The sequence below is a fragment of the Daktulosphaira vitifoliae genome, unplaced genomic scaffold (assembly GCF_025091365.1).
Source record: "Daktulosphaira vitifoliae isolate Bord-2020 unplaced genomic scaffold, ASM2509136v1 Scaffold_1, whole genome shotgun sequence".
Taxonomy (NCBI): domain Eukaryota; kingdom Metazoa; phylum Arthropoda; class Insecta; order Hemiptera; family Phylloxeridae; genus Daktulosphaira; species Daktulosphaira vitifoliae.
In genome coordinates this window covers 53,856,365-53,882,653 of record NW_026099572.1, presented here as the reverse complement: position 1 = coordinate 53,882,653, position 26,289 = coordinate 53,856,365, and the positions used below count along the sequence as shown (strand labels likewise).

The window sequence follows — 26,289 nt, the reverse complement described above, 5'->3', positions numbered from 1 at the left end:
CACCGTTATCATATGAACAGCTGACTCAGTTCAACTTCAGACATCTTAAAATTATTTTTATTTTTTTAATTTGAAACAAATATCTGGTTAATACAAATGATTCATCTTACGAGGATGCACAATATAGTATATCTAAAAATGTTGATCATCTTATTTTTTAAAATATTAAACAAATAAATATTAACAAAACATTTTTTCTTCTGAGTCGTCCACAGTAAAAATCTAAATAAAACCCAAATTGTAAAGCAAAGAAAAAAAAATGACCACTAAAATTGTCAAATAATCAAAAAAATTAATTTTACGATACCTCTTATTTAATTTGTGACTAGGCCCCAAAAAAAACAGGTGTAGGTCTATTATATGTATCCTTTTTATTTTTACTATAGAATGCATGTACAGTCAACCTATATCTTAGAAGAGATAAAATTATTAATTTTACTACCTATCAAGAGACTTTTTTATAAAAGATATTTGTTATTGTTACCTTAATAAAATGTAAAACTAATAATTTAAAATTCGCCGTTAGTATTCAAAAAAATATACAAATAATTTACATTGATATAATTTTTTATAGTCCTTATATCTCAAGAACATAAATTGTAATAAAATATATTTGCAATTAATTTATTTGTTCATACATAGACATTCTCACGGAAGTGATGAATGAGAATATAATGAACCCAAAAATGGTAAGATATGATTAACATACCAAAGTCCAAGTATACCTAGAGTCAATGATTAAAACGCAAATCGTATTTTGGTGTTCTAATAAGCTTATAAAAGCTCTAATACTTAGTTTATTTTTATACATGAATATTATAATAATCTATACAGATGAGACTTTATAATTTTCATGTGACAAATAGGTAGAATTTCAAAGTAATAAATAGTTTTCGAGTTATATTAGTTATTGTTCAAAATTCCTGTTATACGAGAATGTTTACTCTATAAAAATTCATAATCTAACCACTACAGCGCGCCACACACCAACAGCTGCATGAACTCATAGTATAATGCTATGTAACGAAATATCAGATTTAAATGGTTACTCAATTTTAGAGCAGTAAAATAATTTACGCGGTAAATTTTTGTTTAAATAAATAAGGTAAATTTACCTTACCATAAAAAAATGTACGTCTTAAATTTACCACATTCACATCTCTAATTTAAATTACTTATACATAACCATGATCAAGACTATGGTATAGAATTAAACACCAATGATAACAATAATAGACCCATTGAAATTAAAACAAAAATCTATTCTTACCAAAAATTAATTTTTTGTTGTAAATGGAACCAAATTATTTTTATGGAAACGTATATGTTTTGTAATAAGTAACTAATATGTCAGACTCCGAATCGCAGTACTCAGACACCTTAGAGTGAGAACTAAATAGTTTTTATTTATTTTAAATTTAAGTTAGCACATATCTATACATTTATTAGTTTTAATTGTATAGTTTATTTTTATTTTGATTTGATGTTGAGTTAATATTATACGTACTGTAAAATAACAGTCAAATTATTGAATTAAAATATGTTTGTAATCATAAACATCTAAAATTTCAACACTATTATGTATTAATAATCTAAGAATAGTTTTTCTGGTTTCAAGTGAACAGTAATTGGAAATTATTTACAAAAATATTTAATCGATTTATTGGAATTCTATCCTTTTGAATTTGTATAGAAAATTCTTTGAATATATCACTTAATGTCACAATTGTTAGTATAATTTAATATTAAATTTCTAATTATCGTTTACAATTCTAAAACCGATACCACCAATCTTAGCTATAGACAAAAATATATTAGATTACTACAATTTTTAGTACAGATATATCTGTACCGTATATATTTAAAGTGTTAATATCTCCTAAATGATTTTCTTTTAACTTGCTTTACTATTATTATAATCTTTGAAAATACATTTAATCGCTACATCATAATTCATACTTCAAAAATTCTATTGTAAATTCTATACTATGATTTGCATTCAATATTAGGAATGAACAATAAAAAATAAGTAATCAATATTAAATAAGTAGGTGATTTATTATACATGCAGAGTCTTGCAATAAAATTTATTAAGAGGAAAATGTTAAGTATAATTCTATGGCTAATAATTATTTTTTACACTATTTAAATTTTTACTTGTTGAGAAATTATGTATTTTAAATTATTACTTTCCACTATATGATTATTGAAAGATATGTGGTCTTCTGTAATACTGTAGTAAAAAGTAATTTTTATGTTTTATAGTTATTCTGAACAATATGAAGAATTACCATTTCGTCCACTTGGGCTTGGAATGAGAGATGAACGAGTTGTATTAAGAGACCCAAATAACTTGATTATGTGTAAGTAATTTTGGAAATTTGTTAGTACATTATAATAATAACAATTAAATCTATTTTTAGCACCTGTGCATGAACCTGTATCATATTATGATCCGAATTTAACACCAGCACATAAAGTAAATCTTATTATATTGTTTTAAATACTTTTACTAAAGTTATTATATTTTAGTACCTAGGAGCAGGACTTCATGAAGCTAGCGGACGAACAATTTTTGAAGAGGGAGTTGTTCATTTATTACCAGTTGTATTTTTGAAATTAAACTTAGTACCAGGACAGATTTTACCAATCATAGCTCGCTCCACTGACATACAACATATATTAAAATATGCTATAGCTAGAAATCGTACATTTGGTGTTTCTTTTAAATTGTAAGACAAGTCATTATGTTACATATACTAGTAATATATTATGAATATTTATTTATATTTATTTTAGAAACAAAAATAAAAGGACCTTTGGTACTGTTGCTGAGGTGTATGAACACTCAGTTGATATAGAATACTCTCAATCATTTCAAATTAAAGCCATGGGCCATCAACGTTATGAAATTTTAAATGTAGAACCATTCCCTGATAGGTAAATTTATTTTGTTATATTTGCTATTTTAATAACAGTAATCATTATTCTGACCAATTATATATAATAAATAATGGTAAATTGTTATTTTTTTATGAAAAATTAAAATATTGAATAACTTTTCTATTAATAATAGTAATTACTTATTTTTGCCTTAAAAGAACTTCCTATGTGCCAAATTTATGATTTAGAAGTTTTGTTATCACTGAGTTCAGGAAAATAAACGAATATTTTGATAGAATCTCCAATGTGTAACCTGCATGGCATAATTAATGAAATAGAAATAATTAAACCTAATAATGTATTACCAACCATGAATACCTCCTACATTATTAAAATATTTCTTCAAAATATCACAGGAGGTATCATATGTAATATTAAGTATAGTGTCATGTATGACATTTTGGACAACATTTTTTCATTTTAATAATAATTTTATAAACTTCCTGTGTTTTTTGGTTTAAAATTTAAATAAACGAAACCTTTAATGTAATAAAATATTTACAATTGATACAACAAATTCATAATAAGCTTTTGATTTAGTTGTAGGAATATTGTTTAAAATTGTTTTTTGTTAATCATTAACATATTGTGGTTTTATTTTAAATGTTTTTTGTGTCTCATGAAAAATTAGGTTTTAGCACATTAAAGATTTTTTCTTGATAACAACATTATGAATGTTTTAAATACATTGTACTATAATCTGTACATCCTACAGATTATTAAATTGTCTTTGGTCAATTAAATTGAAAAGATGGTTTATTTTTTTAATTAACTATCATATAAATTTAATTTAATTATTAGTGAATAATTTTACCAAGTAATAATTTATGTGTTCATATATTTATATTCTAGCACAGAAGAATCTATTGTTTTAGCTAGAGTAAAAATATTACCAGACATAACATTATCTGATCCTTCTAATAAATTTTGTTTAAATCCAAGAAAACGACTATTAAAGCATAATGAAATGTAAGAATATTATTAAATTATCAACACTCTTTTAATAATAAATCATATTAAATTTAGAATTTTATTCTAGGTGTCGTAAAAGAGATATGTGGCAAAGTCAATGGCCTGATTGGGTGTACAAACAATTTGATGTATATCAACTAGCTGCACGTGTCACTGATAAAGTTAAAATGGCTTGTTAGTAATTTTTCTTCTTTCTTTTACCTTACCAATATCCCAAATAATTGGGGTCGGCCAGGCTTGATAGTAATTGAGTTGTACATTTTATGAATTATATATTTTATTGTTATTTTTAACTGTTGAAACTTATGATCTGTTTTTTTCTATATTTTAATAGATAAAGATATTAAAATTTCATCAGATCCAGCACTATTATCTCTTCAAGTTACCCGCCTTGGCATTTTCAATCAGGAACAAGTGAGTGATCTATTAGGTATTGAATCTACTAACCTGAGATTGCAATATGAACTTCATTATTGGAATAAAAATGTGAGTTATTAAAAAACTAATTTTGTCAATTTAGACTTATTAAATATACCGTTCAATAAAAATTGTATTATTAAATTCAATATAATACTACTACTATAGCAATCAATGCAAAAATTTATGTGTGCTCAAACTGGATGTGGAGCACCAGTTTGTAATATGAGTAGCGTCTTTCCTATGTCACCTGAGGGTCCACAAGGTACCTATTGTAATTCATTGGGTACAATTCATGATATGATAACAGTAACAGAACTTGATGAGGACACAGATGTTATAAACATTGGTCAGCCATCTACTGAATGTTGTTGGTTTCCAGGGTATGTATGATACAATATAAGTATATTGACTATACATATTTCATTAATTATTTTTAGTTACTCTTGGGTTATTATTTTGTGTCAAAATTGTCAAAGTCATCTAGGATGGCGTTATATAGCGAATGATAATTCACTAATGCCTAGATTATTCTATGGACTATGTTTAAAATCTATAACATCAACTAAAAACTATTTGTTACAAGATCAAAATAGAGAGCGCCTTGAAGATATAAATGATCATCAAGTGTTGGTAACATTCTAATAAAATAATAATTGTTTGTATTATTTCATATATTAATAGAGTACACTAAAATAACTTCTAGTGTTGATGTATATATTATCTCTTATACTTATATTTAATGGTACCTATGTATATTTATAATGCTAACACAAATTAGTAAAATAATTGTTCAACGATGCATATTTTTGTTAAAATTTTATTTAAAACAAAATATATTTTTTTTAAGGTATATTAATAAGATAACTATTTGTTTAAAATAATTATCATACAAAATAATTTCAATCTTTGTAAATAATGTGTACAATATATCTCGTTAAAGATTAATTATAATTTAACCCACTTTATCAAAAAGCCTTCTTTAGGTCTACAAAAACAATGAATGTGTCTATTATTCCAATCTGTTTTTATATTAGTATTCTTTATAATTGCCTCACTATTTCTTATATTTTTCCTGATCCCAAATTAGTCTCTACCTAGATTTCGATCCATTGTTTTATCTATTCTACTCTTGATTATTTGGGAGATAGATTTAGAGGTATCTGTGGTGAGGTTTAATGTGCTGTGTATTCTTCACATTTTTATATTACTTTTTTTTTTAAATTAGTACTACAATACCCTTTTCAAATTCATTATTATTTGATTTATACTCGTATAACTCTTCATGATTTTCTTTCCATCTTTTAACTTTTTCTTTATCTTTATTTAGTACTCTAATGTTTTTACTTATTAAAATATTAGCATTGCAATTTTTTTTCCTAAAAAGCTTTTTAACTTTTAAATATACTAATTTTTTACTCTCGTTAAGAACTTTGCTGTTCATCAAGCCACACTTTTTTAACTTTTTTATATTACATTTTATATATATTTGTAAATTTATTGTTCTTAAATGTTACTCTAACTCTTATACTTTATTTTTTCTTTTTTTAGTTTTACTATATCAATTTTTATGCAAGGTTTTATTGGCTTTTTAATGTTGAAAAACTATATTAACTGTTCTCATCTTTGATTTTTATAACCTAGACAATGCTTCCCACTATATGTCTCTTTTCACGCCTACTATTGCATTCTAATCACTCAACATTTTAACATTTTCTTCTGTTTTAGTCATTTCATTTATTTTATCATACATTTCTTCAATTTTGTTGTCATTATGTCTTGATATCATTTATATTTAAATAAACATTATAATAGCAGGTTTAAAATTAAATTTAATCATGGTAATCTTATCTGATCATTCAAAATAGCTGATCACACTGTCATTTCATAATGATGCCTACTCAAATACTACTTATATTAGTTGGTTTTATAAAATGAAAAATATGTCTAAGCAGAACTCTTGATTATATAAATTCTATTACTTATTTTATGTTTCCTATATTTTTTTATAAACAGGATGTCCTCTATTAGATATGAAATCTGGTTGGATACCCGTATACTAATAACATAATAATTGTAAATTAATATATATTATTTATAAGATATACCTAAGTTAATAGAAATTAAGAGAGATTTTTTCCTATGCTACATTTATTATTTGCTATTTTCCTTTCAAACAAATAGTTAATAAAGCCAAGTATGGTCTAATATTTTTAATATGTTGACCATGTAATCAAAAAATTATGGGAGTTTCATAAGAAAAAGAAATCCCCACCATTTGTGTAACTCAATTTTTTTGTTATTGGCATGTACTTGTCAGTATTTATGTATACGTATAAATAGTACACATAAATGAATACATTTTAAAATATATTTTTGTGTATTTAAATGTATAAATTAAATATATAAGTGTTTTAACTTAACTTTGGTAATAATTTTTATACATGATTTATATCATAGTAATTTTATATTTTATTGTAGGTTAAAAATTACATTTGACATTTAAATAAACAAAAAAATTTAATAAAGAATCACAACAATTTTTTAATAAAATTATTTATATCACTACATTTATTTTTCATAATGAAATAGGACCTGATAACTATTTTAGATTTAGTCTAATAACTCTTCCAACAAAAGTAATTACAAGATCTATTTTAATAATACATATATATACAATAAATAAACTTTTAACTATCAAAAAATTAAATGTTTTTAGTACTTTAATTTGAAATAAACATAGAAGAAATTAAAATCCCTATTCTATTTTAGTATTCATCTACTAGTAACTAACATAATGATAAAAATAAAAATAATTTTTTTTTTTTTTATTGTAGAAGATGAAGATTAATTCCTCATTTTTTCCTATTATAACTCTAAAAAAGGTCTACAACAAATTTAAAATGTTAAAAAGAAAATATTTTTCCTCAAAAGCAAAATTTCTAAAGTATCCCATTAATATGAAATTTGTGAATACCAGTCGTAATAAAAAAATATGTTATAGTCTTAAAAATATTTAAGTCTGAGGTTTTTAGTTTTCTTAACAAATAAATACATTATATAAAAAAAAATCCGTTATAACAACACGTTTTTCTAAGTTAGTAATTGTAGAAAAGTTAAATTTGGCAGGTACAAATTATAATTTAGTAGGAATATTCCAATCACGAAAAATAATTTTCAAATATACTGCTAGCTTCGAAATTGCTTAGCGTTTTCAATAATATTATCGAACACCAGGTGTTTTGCTTTCTTATTGAATGCATAATCAACATGACCAAAATGGCGATCCTTTATATTGAAAGTTTGATGTACATTTGGTAATAAAACAGCCAGTTTATCTATTGTCTAAAAAAATAAAATGAAAATCTGATTAAGATAAAACAAGTATTCAATTATAATTTTGCCAATAACAAAATTTTCATTATTGAATAGTTTTTCTTATAGCAAGTGAAACGTATGTAGATTACAAAAAATACTTGTCCAAATCAAACCTTCTAGATAACATTGCGCAAAAATTTTCCAAGCAGTAAAAAATAATTATATCTTCAATTAAGAAAAATGTTTAACCATTCATTTTCATAGAAGTAATCACTAAATAATTTATGATTATTTGAATTCGTAATTAAATTGACATTAAACCTTTCTCTTATCTTAATCGCGTTTAACTTGTAATATTTAAAAAAAAACAAATAAAACAACTTTTATGATCCAAAGTTGTCTTCATTCAGAAATAGGTATCATACCGTAATTTTAAAGTATAAATATTAGATATTAAATTGTTTAATTTTGTTTCTTACTCGTTTATCAACAATTCTATCATTGTAACTATGAAATAAAACACTGGGCGACGTTACTTTTCTTAAATCGTACTCTGGTGGTCTGTATTGTCCGTATGTTTTCCAATTTCTAAAGAATCCTAAATCATAATGTTGCATTTTTTCTAAAAAAAATATTAACAATGTAGTTAACTTTTTTAACAAATGTATTAATATTTTTTGTTGGAAGTTCAATCTCCGTTGAAAAAATAATGTAGTTGAATATTAGGTCCCAGAGCGCCTTTCAATACTTCACAAAAACGTTAAATTAATTAACTATATTTATAAATGACGGGTCGAGTGTTTTACTTGACACTCAAATAATAAAATTAAAACACAATTGATTAGATTTTTACTAATAACAATTCTTTTGCACATATACAAATTAAATAATTACACATAGTAAGAAGATTAACACAAAGAAAAGAATAACCTCACCCATCGCGCACTAACTGACCGGAAATAGGAGAAACAATATCGATGTGTGAACGGTTAGAATACCACTCCAAATATGAAGTGAATATTCAATAAAATATACGATGGAACGCAAAACCAACAAAACTACATCAGTTTACGGCCAACAAGTCATCGGACTCAACGGTACGATTTGACCACCGTATACGAACATAAAGACTTAGGTACCGATAGTGCTACTTACTACTACTATATGTCGTTGTTCAAGCTTTGATAAGGGGGTAAGTTAGCCCTATCAACTTTCAATTTCAACATCAAAAATGTATCACTTTTAACAAACAATTATCTTGTAAATGCAAATAATTTGTTTTATAATAAACTATTACAGACGGAGTTGGTAAACTTATAATTTCCATAATGTACTTATACCCTTACATCATTAATTTCTCATAAAGGAATTTGAGTTTATCTGATATTTATATCATAAACAATTTAAATTAATGCTTACTAGTTCTTAACATTTGAAGTAAATGATCTATACTATTGAGTGATACTCCAGCTCTCGAGTAAGCTAGTTTAAAATCCAGATCTTTCTATAATTTGACAAATGAAAAACTCAATTCTAAAAGAGATTTTTTAACATATTGAACTAAAAAAATAATACTTACTGTAGAGTTACCAGACGTATCCAATCCAAAAAAGTCCGACACAATTGCAGTACACGACTTCAAAAATGTTGAATTTTTACTACAAAGTGACGAATACATTTCTACTTCCCTTTCATTGCGTGGAAATAATTCATGGATATTAAGACCTCTGGCTACTGTCTGAAATAATAAATGTTAAATCTTATTAAACAAATAGTTATTATATCGAATGTAACAAAATATTTTTGTTGTAAATGACAGCATAAAAAACCAAAGTCAATTTTTGTTTCAATATAAATATAATTTAATTAAGATTTTTCAGTTTGGGGAGCGCATACTGATTGGTGGGTTTCAGGATTATTGTAAAAACTTATAATTCCTAATGAACTGGTCATGAACTAATCATGTTACAGTTAATACAGGAAAAAAATGACAGTCAAAGACAGTTATCATGGGAAGTTTTTCTACTCTAAAAAGAGAATTATTCTCCTGCAGCAATATTGGAGACTATGTTAATATAAAATTAATTATGCTTCCAACAAAATGATATGATCATGAAAGTCTTAAAGATATAATTTTTAAAACTTAAAGCACAATTTTTAATATAATATTGAAATAGTCTCACTAATATTTCTAACTAAAATGTACATATAATGATATTTTAGAATTATCAGAGTTGTGAGTCCTCTGGACTTAAGTTGTCTTTGCTCATTTCTTAGTAAAAAATTATTTTTTACACGAATTTTAAAAACATTTTTTTCTTTTTCTTATTAAAATGATAACGATGAATATTTTGAATTTATTGTGGTCGCACAACTACTCTTTTCTTGGTTAACATTTTTAATTAATACAAATCATTTTCAAATGATACATTTTATGAGTCAACTTATACCAAACTGTAGTACAAACTATTCTACTAAACATCGAAACTAGTTTATTTTTTAATTCGCTTTATTTATGTTGTATTTAATATAACTCACCAAGTATTGAGGCCCAAACTGAATTCCTAGGCGTAATAGCACCGATTTAACATTGGAAAATGCTACAAATGGAGCCAAATGATAGCTAACTATAACTTTTTCATTATATTCGGGTCTTAGAGCTACTGTCGAAAAGAAGACAGCACTGCTCAAAGAATAAGTGACTATGTATATTTTATCGTAACCAGATTCCTTGCAAACATAATCAATCATAGCTGGTAAGTCGTAATAAATCCATTCATCAATACTAAATATTACAAAGCAATTTTTAAAATAAAGTATTTAGTGTCACCACACCCAAAGAAAAACCTCAATCAATTTTGATAGAGAAATTTTATCAAGGGTTTATGATAATGTTTTATTAATACGAACAAAATAACTATTCTTATAAATAATTATTGTTCAAGACAAGAAAAAAATTTATCATTTTGATAAATATATCATAGATTCAATAGTAATGATATATTTATCAAATTGAACAAATAATTTATTATATAGATCGAGGTTTTTTTCTGGGTGCATGATTTGAATCTAAAATCATACTAAATACTAGTTGATTATAATTTCATACTATTGAATTTTTTTTGTAAATAATTGAAACTATCTTCAATTATTTATAAAAATTATATATAAGAAAAAACTTATAACATAAAAATTCTGATTACTCGATGTATCAGCAAAGTATTTAGAACTCATTATGATAGGGCGACTCAATAGTAGGCGTACTAGAAAAAATTCTCAAAAAACAAAGAGATGGCAATAAAAATTGTCTTTAAAGCATTTTTTTAATAAATATCTGCTTAATAAAATATTGATTATGCTGGTACAAGAAAGGAGAACGCTCCTATCGCCCACCTCAAAAATAAAAAGTGATTCATTGAGTTACGACACTCATTTTCTAGGAAATATTAGAAAATTTTTTTGTAAAGAAAAATATTGTTTAACATTTTATTCAAGGATAAAAAATATTACCATTATTATTTTTTAATCAGAACCCCTATTTTTACCTTGATAATATAATAGAAAAAATAATTTACAAACAATTTTGTTCTTATCCAATCAAGCGTTCGTCTGTTTAGCGTATTAAACTTAAGCGTTTCTAAACCAAATTTCTATTTTTATTCTACTGTTTTGTATACTGAAGTTATTGATGACTATTAATAGACGCATACAATTATATTCCACACAAGTTTAAAATTTTATATTGTTGAACGACCACTGAGAAAACATTTTTGATAACTACTATACAAGTAAAATATTGCCCATTGAAACAGATTATTGTTGCCTCCGATATAACTAACACCAAATTAGTGATGAATTCTTATTTTGAATTTAAATTTTTAAACATTTTGAAAAACGAACGGTACATACTTTATGTCGTGTTAATATTCATTGATATTATTCAGAAAAAATGAGTTTACTTTTGAATTTAAGTATATGGTACCATACTATTGATTAGTATATAATACTATAACCGAACTTTAAAACATTACTAATTTATTAAACATACAGAATTTTAACTAATTTGAGTGGCTGCTTAAAGATTGGTTATGTGTAAATAATTAAGAGCTATTAGTAAAACATAGTCTTTTCAATCACCTGAATTTCCAATACTCGGCACTAGATACATTAAGACTTTCATGTTTTCTGGAATAAATATTACCTCTAAAATCACCCAACCAAACATCGTATCCACTGTTAACTAGAATTGAGGCTTTAAAGAATAAATTTTTTTTCAATAAAAAAATAATAATAATAAAATTACTTTGAAAATTGTAATAATTACGTAAATCGTGTTGCCGATCTCTTAAAAACCATTGATCAGATGCTCCCATAAGAGCATGTAAAAGTAAAAACGGGGGACCACCATGTCCTTTAATACGAAACATATCTATCAAGTACCTATCATCAGTAGGAATTGTATGTCGGCTAAAATGTCGATGTCCATGATTTTCTATAAGATCTTCCTAAAATAATAAAGCAAAAGTATAGATATTCATTATAAAAAACCTGAAATGCAAATTTTAAATAAATCCCATTGAACCAAAATATTATCGAGGCATTTCTTTATATAAATGCATATAATTAATATACTAAAATTGAATACATATAATTTTAGTTTATTAAATTTCTATTAAAGTTTTTACAAATTCGCATATATTTTTATGATAGTGATGGTTAATTACTGTCAGATATTTATATTTGTCCGAATTATGCTGCGACTTATTATGTTGCGTATTTTTAAATTAATCATTCAAAGTAATCTGAATTGTTAAATGTTTTTATTCACTTTTATTATAATTTACAGTTCGTACAAAAAAATTAATCGCATTGGCTAGGCTGGCTCTAGAGTAAGGCGACCAGGTCGATTTTCTACGGCGGCAGTAATACATATTTCCTTTGAACGCTAAGAAACATCTGTTTTGTAAGTATGAAAGAAAAGCCTTTGTAATAGTTTTTGTAGGACGCCATTATACTTAACGTGAGCTCTGACAACAGATGATTTAAATATGAAATGATAAAATTTAAATAAGTTGATTACATTAGAGCTACCTGAATGGACTAAGAAATTATTAATTATAAATATAAAAATAGATGTTGATAAAAACCGGATTTTAAAATAGTGATTGAGTAGAAAAATAAGTAATATAATTTCCAGCAAAAGTATACTTTTTCCATGTACAAGTTAAAAAAAAACCTCTAATTGTCTTTTTTTGACGAAATCTGCGCTTTAAGTACACAGTTTCCAACATGAATGACTCGTAAATTCTTAGTTTATTGCCGTTAATAATATTGCATTTGAAGCCTAGTCATCTTACACTCATGTTTACGCAACCCTGGTGGTATTTAGTAGTCACATTACATTGAATTAATTCTTAACGACTTTTATGATTTAACGATTCAAATAATAACCTTAAAATTTTACATGTATGATATTAAATTCAGGGTTGTTACGTTTCAAATAGTAAAAAATTCAAAATGGTTTATACATTGGTCTTATGGAACTGGTTAAAAAAAATATATTTTCTATCAACCCTGATTAAATTACTTATTACAATAATTTTCATTACCTTCAAGCCACAAGTAAGCACAATTAAACTTCAGTAAAATAAGAATTGTTAAATATTATTTTTAAGCTTTATCACTTAAACTACTTCTATAAAATCAATTTTTCTTGGAAAAATATAATACTATTATAAGATACAATAGAAATAATATTATATAATAGATTGGCTCAAAATAGTCTTACATAATGATAAATTTATTCATTATTTAAAACTCACTGTTCCTAAAATCTTGCTCTTCTTCGCATTTACTGCTACTGATGCACAGGCTAAAGTGATAACAGACAACACACTTCTTAACTCCATCAGCTCAAGACTGAAAGCAGCGTGCGTGTTCAGTATTCGATTTTGTACTAATCAAGAAAGCGATTCAAATAAATCTAGCTAGACTACAGTAAGAGTTTCAAGACCATATGAAGTATAATAAGAAGGCTGTAACGGCCTTCTTACACTAGTGAATAATGTAATGTACGAATTATGTAAATGGAGGGAATAAAGTAAGTTATTTTCCAAAATTATAGCATATAAATGAAAACTTTTTCTAATACATTTTAGCTTCGATGCAAAGCTGATAAGGTAATAATTTTACTATGATATGTGTTTTTTCATGTTTGTTACCACTATTTCTAAGATCTGATATATGAGATTACAGCGTCCACTAAATTTGTCATCATAAGAGTTTTTAATCCCCTCCTATGGCAAAATCATTTGACTACCACTGCAGCCAAATAAAGTAAAAAAAACCCACTAAGTGAATGTGACATGTAAAAGGTAGGATTCCGTAGCTGTTATTACACAAGTCATTTAATAATACTAAAGAAATAAATATTCCGCAATTGAAAGTAAATAATCATAATCTCTACATCTATAAAAGCAAGTAAAAAAAGGGTAGCACAGTGAGGTCGTGGCATAGTTGGGACAAGCATAAATGATATTTGACAGTAATTAAAATCACTATCATACGAAACGTTTCTATGCAAATCTGTACTTAGTGTATAATTTTAAGAATTTGGTCTATTATTCTAAATGCAACTCCTATTTCCTTAATTATATCTTGATAGTAGTTCTTTAATTTATAAGTTTAATGTATGAATAAATATTTAGTAATTCATAGTTTTAATTTTAGTAATAAATCTTAGTATGAAATTGTTATTCAATAATTTAGTATTGTAAATTTAATAGAGAGATTAGTTGTGTATTTCATTACTTATGTGGAAAACGTTTATAAAAATTTAAATGTTTGCTGTAAAACTTTTCAAAAAATAATTAAAAATAATTTGGTTTTAACTGGAACGTTATTTTATGTATAAAAATAACCAAAAAATCTAGACTTTAATGAAATTCAACAACGCATCCAACGGATAACCCATAGGTAAAACTAATCACGAAATAAAGTTCTGAATATTTCAATTATATCAAAATGATAATTTTTTTCGCATTTCTGGGAACAATTACATACAGAAAAAAGTCGTCAGAATAAATCTATTTTTTTTGAACTTATAGTACAAAATATAAGCTTTATTTTAACATATATGTTGTAGCTCGAATTATTTCTGGAGCATTTTCCAGAAAAGTTAAATTTTTGTGTAAGAGTTGCTATATTGAACCCCCTATGGGCAGGTAAAGAGTCAAATTTTTAAAAAAATGTATAGGAAATAAAAGATAAACATCTAAGGTAAATATATAAAAAAAATTATTTTATTTCGTTCATTTTTTAAAAATTCATGATAGCTTTTAAAAAACAAAGTTAAAAAAAGTCAAAATTTAATAATTTAAAAAATTTTAATTTTTTGAGGGATTTCCCCCATTTACAAGGAACGAGGAAAACTTTTTCAATTTTTAAGGGTAATGTCTTTAACTAGATAAAATTTGTGATCTTTTGACGTATTGTTGAAAGAAATCATTCCAGTGGGAGCTGAGAAAAATTGATGACAGATATAAAAAAAACATATTATAGTAAAATTAATTAAGCTTCACACCAAAGCTAATAATTAAAAAAAAATATAGGGAAATAGGATTCTTAAAATTATTTTTTTATTATGTTTTTAGTTAGTTGTTTAGAGACAAATGTTAAGAGCCTTAATAAAGTTAAATTTGAATATGAAATTAAAAAGTATGCTTTAAAAAAGAAGTTAAATAATTAATTATTTGTTTAATGTCTTGTTTTAATTCTTAGCTCGTTTCAGTTCTATGAATTCATAAAGAAAATTATTGTAAAGGAATTTAAAAATTGATAATTTGAGATTAATAATTGCTCATGTAATGACACTTTGTGAGATTAAATGTATTTTAAAAAATGGGTAGAAAAAAAATGTTAGAAGTACTAAATCATTCAAGTATTTAAAAAAATCTTATGGAACACTATAACCAGAGATTCAAATAGTGTTCTGAACTTGGGGTACTTAAATTCTAAAGATCAAAAAAATGTCCTCCCTCCAATCAAAATTTTATACCAACCTTCTCTTTATCTGTTTATAAATAAACAATTATGTATAACGTTAAATACATTTTTTTTCTACCACTGCAGTATTTCAACTATAGTTGTTGAAAACATGACATATTATTATGCTTAAAATAAAATAGATATACTACGTCGACGGCATTACAGACTTACAATATTAAAAAATGAGATCTCAAAATAACATTAATTATTTATTATTATGTATAATACTATAAGGAATTATTTTATTTTTCCTAATCAAATTTTAGAAGAATGGTGAAATCTGCTGGAGTGTGCTAATGTCATCTCGGGGGGTGCTAAGAAGCCAAAATATATCTTTATTTGCGCTTATGACTATAACGGTATTTATTTAAATATTAAATTGAAAACAAATAGTTCATATGTATGGTAAACATATTTTGAATTGTAGGTTATAATCAATTAAATTGTATAATTTATCTTCTTATCAAGTCTATACTTTCATTAACTCTCTTATTTAGCTTTTGACATTTTTACATTGTATTTTTTACAATTTACTTTCCCCGATCATAATATTTAAGGAGAATCTATTAAAACGCATCTAATTAATCATTAGGGCATACAAATTAAAGAAAAAAAATCAATTGATACCGTACGCATAATAAAACAGAGAAATTTTAATGTTTTCATCTTGAACAGTATGATAGATTTAAAAATAAATAACTGTCATTTAATTTTACTTTTTGTTCACTGCGGGTGATGTATACAATTAAATACAATATTAACAAGAGTATAATGAACTGTGTTAAATTACAGTATACAATAATGTAAAAATTTAACAGAAACTTATCATTACGAATTAATAATAAGGGATTATCAACATAAAAATATTCTCCCAGAAAATTAAAAAATATCGTAAATAAAATGAAATTTTAAAATTCTCAGCTTCGCATTGAATCTCAAAAAAGTAAGGTTTAAAAATTTCTATTTTTGTATTTTATATTTACTGTATTAACTGTTATAAACTGTATTCATATTAAATATAACAATGCATATTTGTAATTTATTTAAATGAGTTTTATTCTTAATTTTAGTCATATATGGTATGAAGGCAAGGAAGGTTAGGGAGCACGAACAGAAATTTTTTCTAAAATGCAAAAAAGAACTGAAAAAAGAACATTTTTTGAATAACTTCTAAACAATTTTTCACTTGCACTTAAGAGTTAGCAAATATGTCATAAAATATTATAAAAAATGGTACTAAGAAAAGTTCTCTATTTTTTCGTATTAGATGTTAAGTAGCCCTAAGCTACCCCTATTTTTTCCAATGTTGAAATAGCAAATTTTATGTATTATTGCAGGAAGTAATTTATGCCGACACAGGATTAGTGTTTTTTTATGAATGAAGATTATTTTAAATATGTATACAATTTAATCAAAGACATTTATTAACTGGAATTGGACAAAATTAGTTGGTTTAAAGATTGAAATTAAGAAAAGTATGAAACCAAATAAAAGGAACGTAAAATTATATAAAACAAAAAAGCATTAACACACTGAAACCTATAAAAACCTTTAGTCCTTGATTTCTATTTTATTCATAATAAGTACTATACCTCTAAACGTATGTAGATAACCTCATAATAGTCTAATAATCCTTCAACTAAAAGTCAAGTAACATTTTTAAATATTACTTAAGATACAAAACTAGTCTACATTTAAATACTATGAATGTACTATATTTACTAAGCAAATAAATAAAGTTTTGAAATTATTTTTGCATATGAGGGTCATTGACATCAAGGTTTAGAAAAGAAATATGTATAATAACGAAATAATAAAATGAGTTTTTGGTTGTCAAACTGCTTTGTCATAATAAATGTTGAAAGAATGTCTAATTAAATAAGCGGTATGGCTTTTATAAAAACAATCTTGTAGTCTTAATTAATACACTTAAACTTGTTGAAGTCAAATAAGTTTCTGAGAAAATACATTTTTATAACTACTTTATCAAAAAAGGAAGCATGAAATTTATTTTTCAAATAAACTGATATTTGTTTTTTTTTAAATGATGGACCTTTTTTTAATAAATTTAAATATAAAACAGTATAAAACATCAATTACATTAAAACTAAAAAAATAGTAATTAAATAAAAATAATGATAACTGTAGTTTGTGTTTATGATAAATGTTGTAATTGATTACAATTGAAACTTGTTTGAAGATGTTGTGTAGAAACGTGTTCGAGAAAACAATAGGAATTATTAGTTTTGAAGGTCTTACAATAGCGACTGTAAAACAGTAATGTACATCAAGTTCAAGATTTTTTACCGTAATTAGAAAACCTAGAATATACTCATAATTGTTTCAACTTTGTGGTTTGTGATTAATAATGAACTACCTAATAAAATTTACTTATCAATAGATAAATAAATTTACAATTATAATTGTATATTATGTATTCAAATATGGTTTTAAAAAAATATTGAATATTAAATAATCATAATTTTAATTTTCGTCTAAATAATAATAATTCTAATACTACAAAAATGTAGCATTATTATGAAAAAACTAAAATATTCTGAATTGGCTTTGAAAAAAAGTAAATTTAACACTATGTCCATCGCTACGCAATAAACTGTTGTGAAAACGATTGTCAAGTATTATGTTTTTGTCGTTGATTCCAACTATCTGAAATCAGACATAAACAAAAATTTACAATTAAAATGATAATTAAAAATTTCAATTATCAATGTAACACGTTTAGAGTACAATCGATATTTAGAAGTGTTGCTAATAATAAGTTCAATAACACAAAGGCCGATGCCCCTTTGCTGCAAACATGGCGGCAATTCTACTCGCATTTACTTACACATATACGGCACAAAAATATCGACCTGTTAGGTACACAACACGTGGTCAACGTTTGTTCATATAACTGATATTTGTAGCTAACCCACAAATACATTTACTGAACAAAGATTTCACTTACAAGAAAAAATGATAACCGTTTACTAATATTATTATGCATTTATGATAAAAATTCTTCATAGAGAATAGTTTTGTAGTCGTCCTTGAAATATGTCTTATCATTTTACAAACTGTAACAGCAGGTGCTTAAGGTATTTGTAACATACTATCGAGTTTTCAATGAAATATAATAATAAAAGTACAGCTTAATTGTATTATTTTATAACATACTGTTTGCTTCTAGAATTATCTATTATCTTATTGACGTGGTTTAATTTTTTACGCAAAGATTTAGATAAAAACAAATACAATTGAAAAAAAATTAGAAACCAGGAAAATCGCAGTTTATCTATAAAATGTTATTATAAGTCAAATATATTTTACCACATTTTTATTTACACAAGTTGTTGAAATTTTGTTTTTTCTAGGCTGGTATGTCAGTTGTTTTTTTAATTATTATCTTAATTTTATTTTAGTAAAAAAATTTTCATTTTTATTTATTGTATCAAAAATTTTTGCCAGAGACGTATTTTGAGAAGGCCATAGGGGGTAAAGTGCTGTTGGTATTGAAATTGTCAGGGGCGTTTCTGGTACACGGCTTAAACAAATTATTAATATGTATATTTTATGAAAAAATTAATAATCATTAAAATGAAATTATTATTATTAATTGTCTATTAATGCATGGAATTCTAGATAAACTTTATATACATTTAGATTTAGCGAAAAAATTATCGATCTAAGTGTCTTTTTATTTTACATATATATTGCTAAATATACATTTGGTTCAAAGGACGTTTTATTTCTTTTGTCTAAGGCGTAAAATTCATAAATTCTCCTTTGCTCTTTGTGTGAACATCTTTTTTTTAATTGATATATAATCATACGCCTTACAGCCTTGAATTTTTGCTCAGTAGATTTAAACCTATTTGTATTTCAAATTGAGCTTAAGATATGTATATAATAATTTAATAACATGTTTCAAATTATTTGGAATTTAATGAGTAATTAAATTTGTTATAACTTTTAATTTATTTAACTTTTTTGATTAACTCTATGTTTACAAAAATTCAAAATTATCAATCTTAATTCTTACAAATTATACTTAGAGGTATAAAATAATATCGATAGTTGAATTTAACTCTAAACAACTATCGATAAACAGACCTAGTGTGTTAAACGTCGTATTACCCTTGTGTACATTATTACCAATTTAGTGATGCGCGTTCGTTGTGTAACAACAGACAGGGGTAGTTGAACTAGTCTTCAAATGAAACTTTTCTTTACAGTTATTTGTTGATATTTTTTTTTAACAAAAAAACTGAGTACAAATGAATTTAATTGTTTACATAGATTTAGTTTTAGGCGGAATGCTTCAATCTTTATTTAATAACGACGAATTAAGTAGTAATAGGAGTGCGTTTTTTAAACTACAGTCAACGACCTTATATTTTTCCGGTTATTAATAGCAATTAATGTTTAAATTTTACAGAAATGGATTTACTAGCCATAAAATGGGATCATGCTATTAATTCTAAAGAAAAATTACAACAAGCCTTGATAAGTAAGTTTTAGAAAAATCACGTTTTTGTATAATTAGTACTCAGGCCAATAAAAGCTATAGGAAATTAAATTAAATTGTAAAAATATTTAATTGAGGTCATTACACTAAAATCTGTTGGGTTTTTCCTTATAATAAATAGATTTCAGTATATAAAAGAAAAAAAAATAGAGAGCACAGATATTTACCATACAGACAGATAACATTGTATTACACATGATGTATAAGTGTTTTAATAAATAAATACATCATTTGACTATTTCTTAAATATGATGTTTATAGTTCATTTAAAAATTAACTATCAGTGTTAGATACTTAAAACTATGAGTTCTTATTAAATTATTTCGATTTGTGTGGATTTTATTGTAAAAGTATTTTTGATAAAAATTTTTTAACTATTTTCACGTTGAACTTTTTCATTGATGATAATTTGATTATACCAAATTTCCAAATATTAGTATTTTAATAATCGTTGATTTCAAAGGAATTCAATTAGGTTAAGTACACGTGTGTACTTCTCATGAATTCTTTTATTATCTTGAAATCTACCCCCGAAAAAATCCTTCGAACATTTTTAATGTACCCTTCTGCCGAACTAATATTATTATCGATCAATGCTATTGTTTCTACGAACATTTTTTCTGGATCATCTGTCAAACGTTTGATGCAGACATTTTTTAAGTAAAACATTCCACTGCTAATTTCATTAATAATCTCTCTGATGGTATTACTAACATTCTGAAAACCGCCGATATCCATCGCTGGGTTATTGACAATGACAATAATTGACTGATAATACTTGGCCGTTCTAAGATCCAAAAGTTCATTGAATTTATCTATTAAATTGCCTATGGACATCCACATTCTTTGGTAATCTCCAAGAACACTATCTTTATTTGAAGCTACTCCTTGTTGAAGGTTTACTGACCAGTATTCTTGACAATACAACACATGGATCATCAAGTATCCCATTATGGAAGCTTCAACTGCTGCTATCACGTTTTTTTGGTACAAAACCAATTCACGTGTCCCATAAACCCATTTTGCTCTGGCAGCGTTGTACAACATGGACACTTCGTGACCGATTGACGTCCACTCGATACCTATTTGGTTGTTGAAAATCTCTTTAAGAGAATCCGGCGAAGCACCAACGAAGTTTAAATATAATTTTTTAACTTCATAATCTTTTTCGTCCTTGACTTTACCACTAGTCGTCTCGTTAGAACTTTTGACTTCATTCACTTTCTCCAAAATGAACTTTTCAAACTCTACTCGAGACCATCGATCTGGCTGAGCGTATTTTTGTTGCCGACATTGATTTAAAAAAGGATTCAATTCGTCAAAGATATACTGCAGGCCGTGTTCGATCAGTCGGATTCTTGAAAGTACTTGTGTATCGGACAGGGGGAACCCATCGGTTGGTTTTGAAATCCAAGTGACAGTATTTGCGCATATGTTCAACAACCACAGCCATCGGGCCGATGGCTCGTGACGGTTGTGAACGACCAACAGTATGCGCGAAGTCAGTTTACCGTATTCAGCAATTGCTCCTATCGATGGCCAACAGTCTCGGCACAGCTCCAACGAGCTGCGGATGTCGTGCAAATTGATCCACACGTTTTGACCGCACACGCATTGGAATTCGTCGACGTAACCTGTCCCGTGGGACAAGCGGGACCACGCCAATACTATTGTGAACACCACTACACCGAGCGACATGACTTTGGTGATTTTTCAGTTTAAGTAAAAAAAGTGTAATGTAATGACGTTGTAGGAAATCGTGTCAACGAATCACTGCTGTTATAATTGCGCACATGTACACGTGTTCTGTAAATATTTTCTCGTTGTTTGATTATACACGAATTGTGAACATTGATTTAAAAAAACAACATGCATAGATTCCATGCGTTAAAAACAGAATATATTAACAATATATATAAACCTAAATTTTCACATTTGCTAAAAAATGTTATTTTAAGCGTCTTACGGGAGAATACAGAAAAATTAGTATCATTCTTTAACTATTTATGCATACAAACTTTTGTCTGACAAAATTAAAAATTACTTATAAAAGTATATTTTATACCCAAATTTTTCACTTATATTTTACGGGCGTCAGATAAAAAAATGTATTCAACGTCAAAATATATTATAACGTTATCTTATAATTGAGTTAAACGTTATATAATTTTTACGTTTAACGTTAAAAGAGGTTCGAAGATAATTCACTACCATAAGCAGTTTAATGAGAGTCAGTGAATATATTTTTATTATATAGATTTTTTTTAATATAATGCTGAAAAAGAATTAATTTTTGTTTTAACAAGAATTATTTTTTGTTTTAAGTAGTATTATGTTTTATGATATTTTATTTTTATTGGTATCACATATTTCTTTTTTTGTTTTTGAATAACGTTTTCTCAAAACGTAACCAAAAAATGTTGTGTGATTCAATTTTTTGTTTTAAATGTCATAATTATAACATTATTCTGTCCTGATAATTAATTATTATTTAAACCAATAACACTAATAAAGTCTCAATGTATTAAATAGTCTATTTTTTAGAAAGTTACTCATACACATGTACCTAATGATTAAAAAATTGTATGATTGTTACAATGATTTAACAGATAAAAAAATATTTTAAACACGTATTTATATGTATTCATAAAACGCTTAAATAAAATACTTTAATTATTTACGAGTATTTCTTAATAATGTCAGTGGTAAATTTATTTGTGTATTTTTTCATTTAATTGCAAAATGCAAAGTTATTATAACAGATGTTTACGAATTATTATTTACTCAAAAATAGATTATTATTTTAAAATAAAATTAATTTAAATTTACAGTCCTGTAATAAATAATTTATTAAATACGATTACTTTTATTTTATATTAAAAAAATATATATTCTTTAATTCGAAATTCAATAAACTTTTCTTAAAAAATTATAAAATAAAGATAATTCATATTAGCAGCATGTAAAATTTGGTAGAGTTGGGTTTGGTTTATTAGGACACCTAGTGCATAGCACATCAGTTTTGTCCGCTTACTGTAAAATAAATATAAAAACAATTATTATTTTATTATAGTATGATATATGCTACAAATACTTATAAAGTTAATTAAAAGTTATATAGAAAACTTTATTTTTGACGTATTCTAAATTAAAAAGATATTTTTTCTTTAAGAGTACTTGTGTATTAAAAAATATTATTGAATTACTTCTTATCCATGTCTGTGATAAACTATTAAAACATTAATAGATTACATTAAGAAGTCCATTATTTTTTCTATTAAGATAAAATATCTAAAAAAACAAATTCTTATCAGAAAAGTAATAAAGTTTTATTTAAAATTAAAAATATTATTAATTTAAAACTAAAAATATAAACTCAAAAAGACACAAAAAATTACTAAAAAATCGCGGATACGTATTTTGGAAACAATGTTACCATTATTAATGTTAAACACATACTAAATGTTAAATGTTAATTAATTTAAAGAATGTTGTTTTATCAATAATATTGGTGTTTTTAAATATTTTTTAGTAATTTTAAACATTAATTGATTATATTTAAAATAATTAATCTTTAAATCGATCATAAATATAAGGTTTTTTAATAATTGGACAGATCTTATGTATATATTCCAATATTCTAAAACGGTATCTCTCATTAATCATCCATCGTAACCACTTTTTAAGCAAATAATCCCTTTAAATAAGAAGTAAATAAAATATATTTTATAGGTAGTTCGACGATGATTGAAGCGGACGTCGTAGCTGGTTATTTAGTAAATGGCGAAGACATGGTCGTGGAAGAAAATCAAGAGAGAATTGCAATAATGGGTCATCCACCTACCGTCGTGTCAGATTTGAGCCTTGAAGAATTTTTGATGGAATGGAATCGTACAACCAAAGGTCTGAAGCTTGATTTTAAATCCACAGATGCATTTATGATGGCTATACCAATTATGGAAAGAATTTTCAAAGTAAGTTATATGATAATTGTTGTTTTTGTAACTATTAATGACTGTTAGATTAATTATTGATGTATTTACTAAAATTGTTGTAGAATCTGCCACCAAACAGAACTCCTTGGTTAAATGCAGATGTTCTTCCTGGTCCTGGGCCGGGTGGAAATCCAGGAGTTGATGCAGATATTTTTTTACGAGCTTCAGCCAAAAATTTTCCAAATTCTATGTTATCATTGGGTTGGACAACCAAACGTAGCGATTTTGGTAGTGTAAATGTTTTCTTACATTACCATTGAACACAATGAAGTTTTCTTACTTAGAGTTGTTCATACTTAATACTTCACATTAATTGTAGGTAAATATTCTGAACATTTTATAAACGGTATGGTTGATGTGTTATTCAAAAACAAACATATGAAACCGGTGACATACGCAGTTAGAGCTAGCTATGCAATGAATTCCATAACCGAATTGCAGTACTTGTTAGAGACTTCCCCTGCCGGATCTACCTTAACTATTTGGTGCAGTGACTCAAAGGATACTATTGATTACACGAAGTTAGTCAATTTGGTGCACACCATCGGTTCGAACAAAGTATATTTAGATTTACCAAATCATATGGCAAATACTTTTTTTGAGTTGCTAGCTGCCACCAGTGGAGCAGACAACAGTGTTTCAAAGAAATCCCTTGCTGTATTTTCTACAATAACATTATTAAGTATTTTATTTTTTTAAGTATCAACAAGTGCCTTTAAATTTTTTTGTATTTTTATTCAATGGATTTTAAATAAGATAAAAAGTAAATTAATTTCGACTAATTTGAAAGTAATATTTGTCTTATAGGAAATTTCCTACCTCTAATTAGTTGGTTTTTAAACATTTTATCAAGTGGAGGTTCAGATCCTTCGGACTTTTCCTAAACATACAAAGATATTATTAGATAATTATTATAGAAAAATTTTAATTATTTTATTATTATTAAGAATTAATCAAATACACTTATTATTTTTAATCAAGTGTTACCACGAACATACACAGTTGTAGTTTATTACAAGCGTCATATTAGATTGAGTAAACTTAACCCAAAGGTAATGAGTTATTTTTTATATTTCTTTTTATTCATATGTTGTTTAAAGATTTTTTGTGCTAAAATTTTGAAAATAAATAAAAAAATTTAATAGGCATAAAGATGGTTACTTTCGAATTAGTACATTAATTGAACATAAACTATCGAAAATGTAATATTTGTAAAATTGATATCTAATAGCAATTGCAATGTAATATCTTTTTATATTTAAAGAGATAATATTATATTTTTAATATTCTGTCTTAAATAGTTACTGGTGGAACAATTTTATTCGTGATACTTCAATCGTAAAGTAATTATAATAATTAGGGTTAAAATGACAAGGTTAAACTTCTACGATTTTTCCCGACTTCTGTGAATGGATCTAAAATCTAAAATTTACATGATAACTACTTACATACTTAGCCTAATACTACACATTTTTAAATAGTCTCTTTCATCTTCTAAGAGGCGAAATATGAGTTTTCTTAATAATTGTCATTTTTGATTAATGAGATTGAATGAGATTAATGAGAAATAAATGAGAATAAAAATAAAAATACATTAAATATGATTTTTTTACTACACTTAAAATTAACATGCGCGTACGTGTGTTACTACAAGTGAGTAATAAATTGTACCGTAAGAGACTAATATCCTAGTAAAGATATATTGCTATTTGTGATTGATTTCGAGAAAAATTAAATTCGTCATCTTTCCCCATTTGTTATCTTTCCCCATTTGTCATCTTACCTCGTTTTTCTCTGCATATATATTTAAGGATCAGTGCACTGATTTTTATAATATGATATGAGTTATCTACATTGTAAGTTGATAATTAAACATATTTTATTTTTTGTTTAAAAAATGTTTTATACTAAAACATGACTAAGAAAAGTAATAAATATTTTCATTGAAATAGTTTTAATATTTTATAAGAAGTTTTTCGTTTTTCATTTATGTCTCTAAATGATAAGTATAATTAATACATAATTATTATATAATATGCAATTATAAAAAGACATAAATAAACCTATAAA

The 26,289-nt window shown here is 25.5% G+C and overlaps 3 protein-coding genes across 7 annotated transcripts; 2 read left to right on the top strand and 1 right to left on the bottom strand.

The window, feature by feature from the left end:
- The first annotated feature begins 1,139 nt into the window (after positions 1-1,139).
- On the top strand, positions 1,140-6,654 carry LOC126904506 (protein cereblon-like). The gene is made up of 10 exons (XM_050683597.1): positions 1,140-1,385; positions 2,266-2,363; positions 2,424-2,479; positions 2,533-2,732; positions 2,800-2,940; positions 3,796-3,912; positions 3,983-4,089; positions 4,250-4,401; positions 4,501-4,715; positions 4,773-6,654. The coding sequence occupies exons 1-10, from the start codon at positions 1,348-1,350 to the stop codon at positions 4,975-4,977; spliced, it is 1,329 nt and encodes a 442-aa protein (XP_050539554.1). The 5' UTR covers positions 1,140-1,347; the 3' UTR covers positions 4,978-6,654.
- Positions 6,655-7,170: 516 nt separating this feature from the next.
- Positions 7,171-17,357, bottom strand: LOC126904518 (lipase 3-like). Of its 2 annotated transcripts, XM_050683607.1 has the most exons (9): positions 17,289-17,357; positions 13,473-13,606; positions 11,954-12,155; positions 11,788-11,890; positions 10,189-10,435; positions 9,230-9,388; positions 9,070-9,154; positions 8,130-8,272; positions 7,171-7,677 (listed from the first exon to the last, which is right to left on the bottom strand). In XM_050683607.1, exons 2-9 carry the CDS (start codon positions 13,557-13,559, stop codon positions 7,522-7,524), a joined length of 1,182 nt encoding a protein of 393 aa, XP_050539564.1. In that variant the 5' UTR covers positions 13,560-13,606; positions 17,289-17,357; the 3' UTR covers positions 7,171-7,521. The 2 variants fall into 2 exon arrangements, with proteins under 2 accessions (XP_050539564.1, XP_050539571.1); XM_050683614.1 differs by lacking the exon at positions 17,289-17,357 and having other exon boundaries at positions 7,172-7,677; positions 11,788-11,902; positions 11,975-12,155; positions 13,473-13,843.
- A 1,602-nt stretch (positions 17,358-18,959) lies between these two features.
- On the top strand, positions 18,960-25,001 carry LOC126895863 (protein FAM151B). Of its 4 annotated transcripts, none has more exons than XM_050668140.1 (5): positions 18,960-19,074; positions 20,135-20,206; positions 23,957-24,198; positions 24,282-24,447; positions 24,539-25,001. In XM_050668140.1, the coding sequence occupies exons 2-5, from the start codon at positions 20,137-20,139 to the stop codon at positions 24,916-24,918; spliced, it is 858 nt and encodes a 285-aa protein (XP_050524097.1). In that variant the 5' UTR covers positions 18,960-19,074; positions 20,135-20,136; the 3' UTR covers positions 24,919-25,001. The 4 variants fall into 4 exon arrangements, with proteins under 4 accessions (XP_050524097.1, XP_050524096.1, XP_050524098.1 ...); XM_050668139.1 differs by lacking the exon at positions 18,960-19,074 and adding an exon at positions 19,833-20,058; XM_050668141.1 differs by lacking the exons at positions 18,960-19,074; positions 20,135-20,206 and adding an exon at positions 21,787-21,929.
- The last annotated feature ends 1,288 nt before the right edge of the window (positions 25,002-26,289 follow it).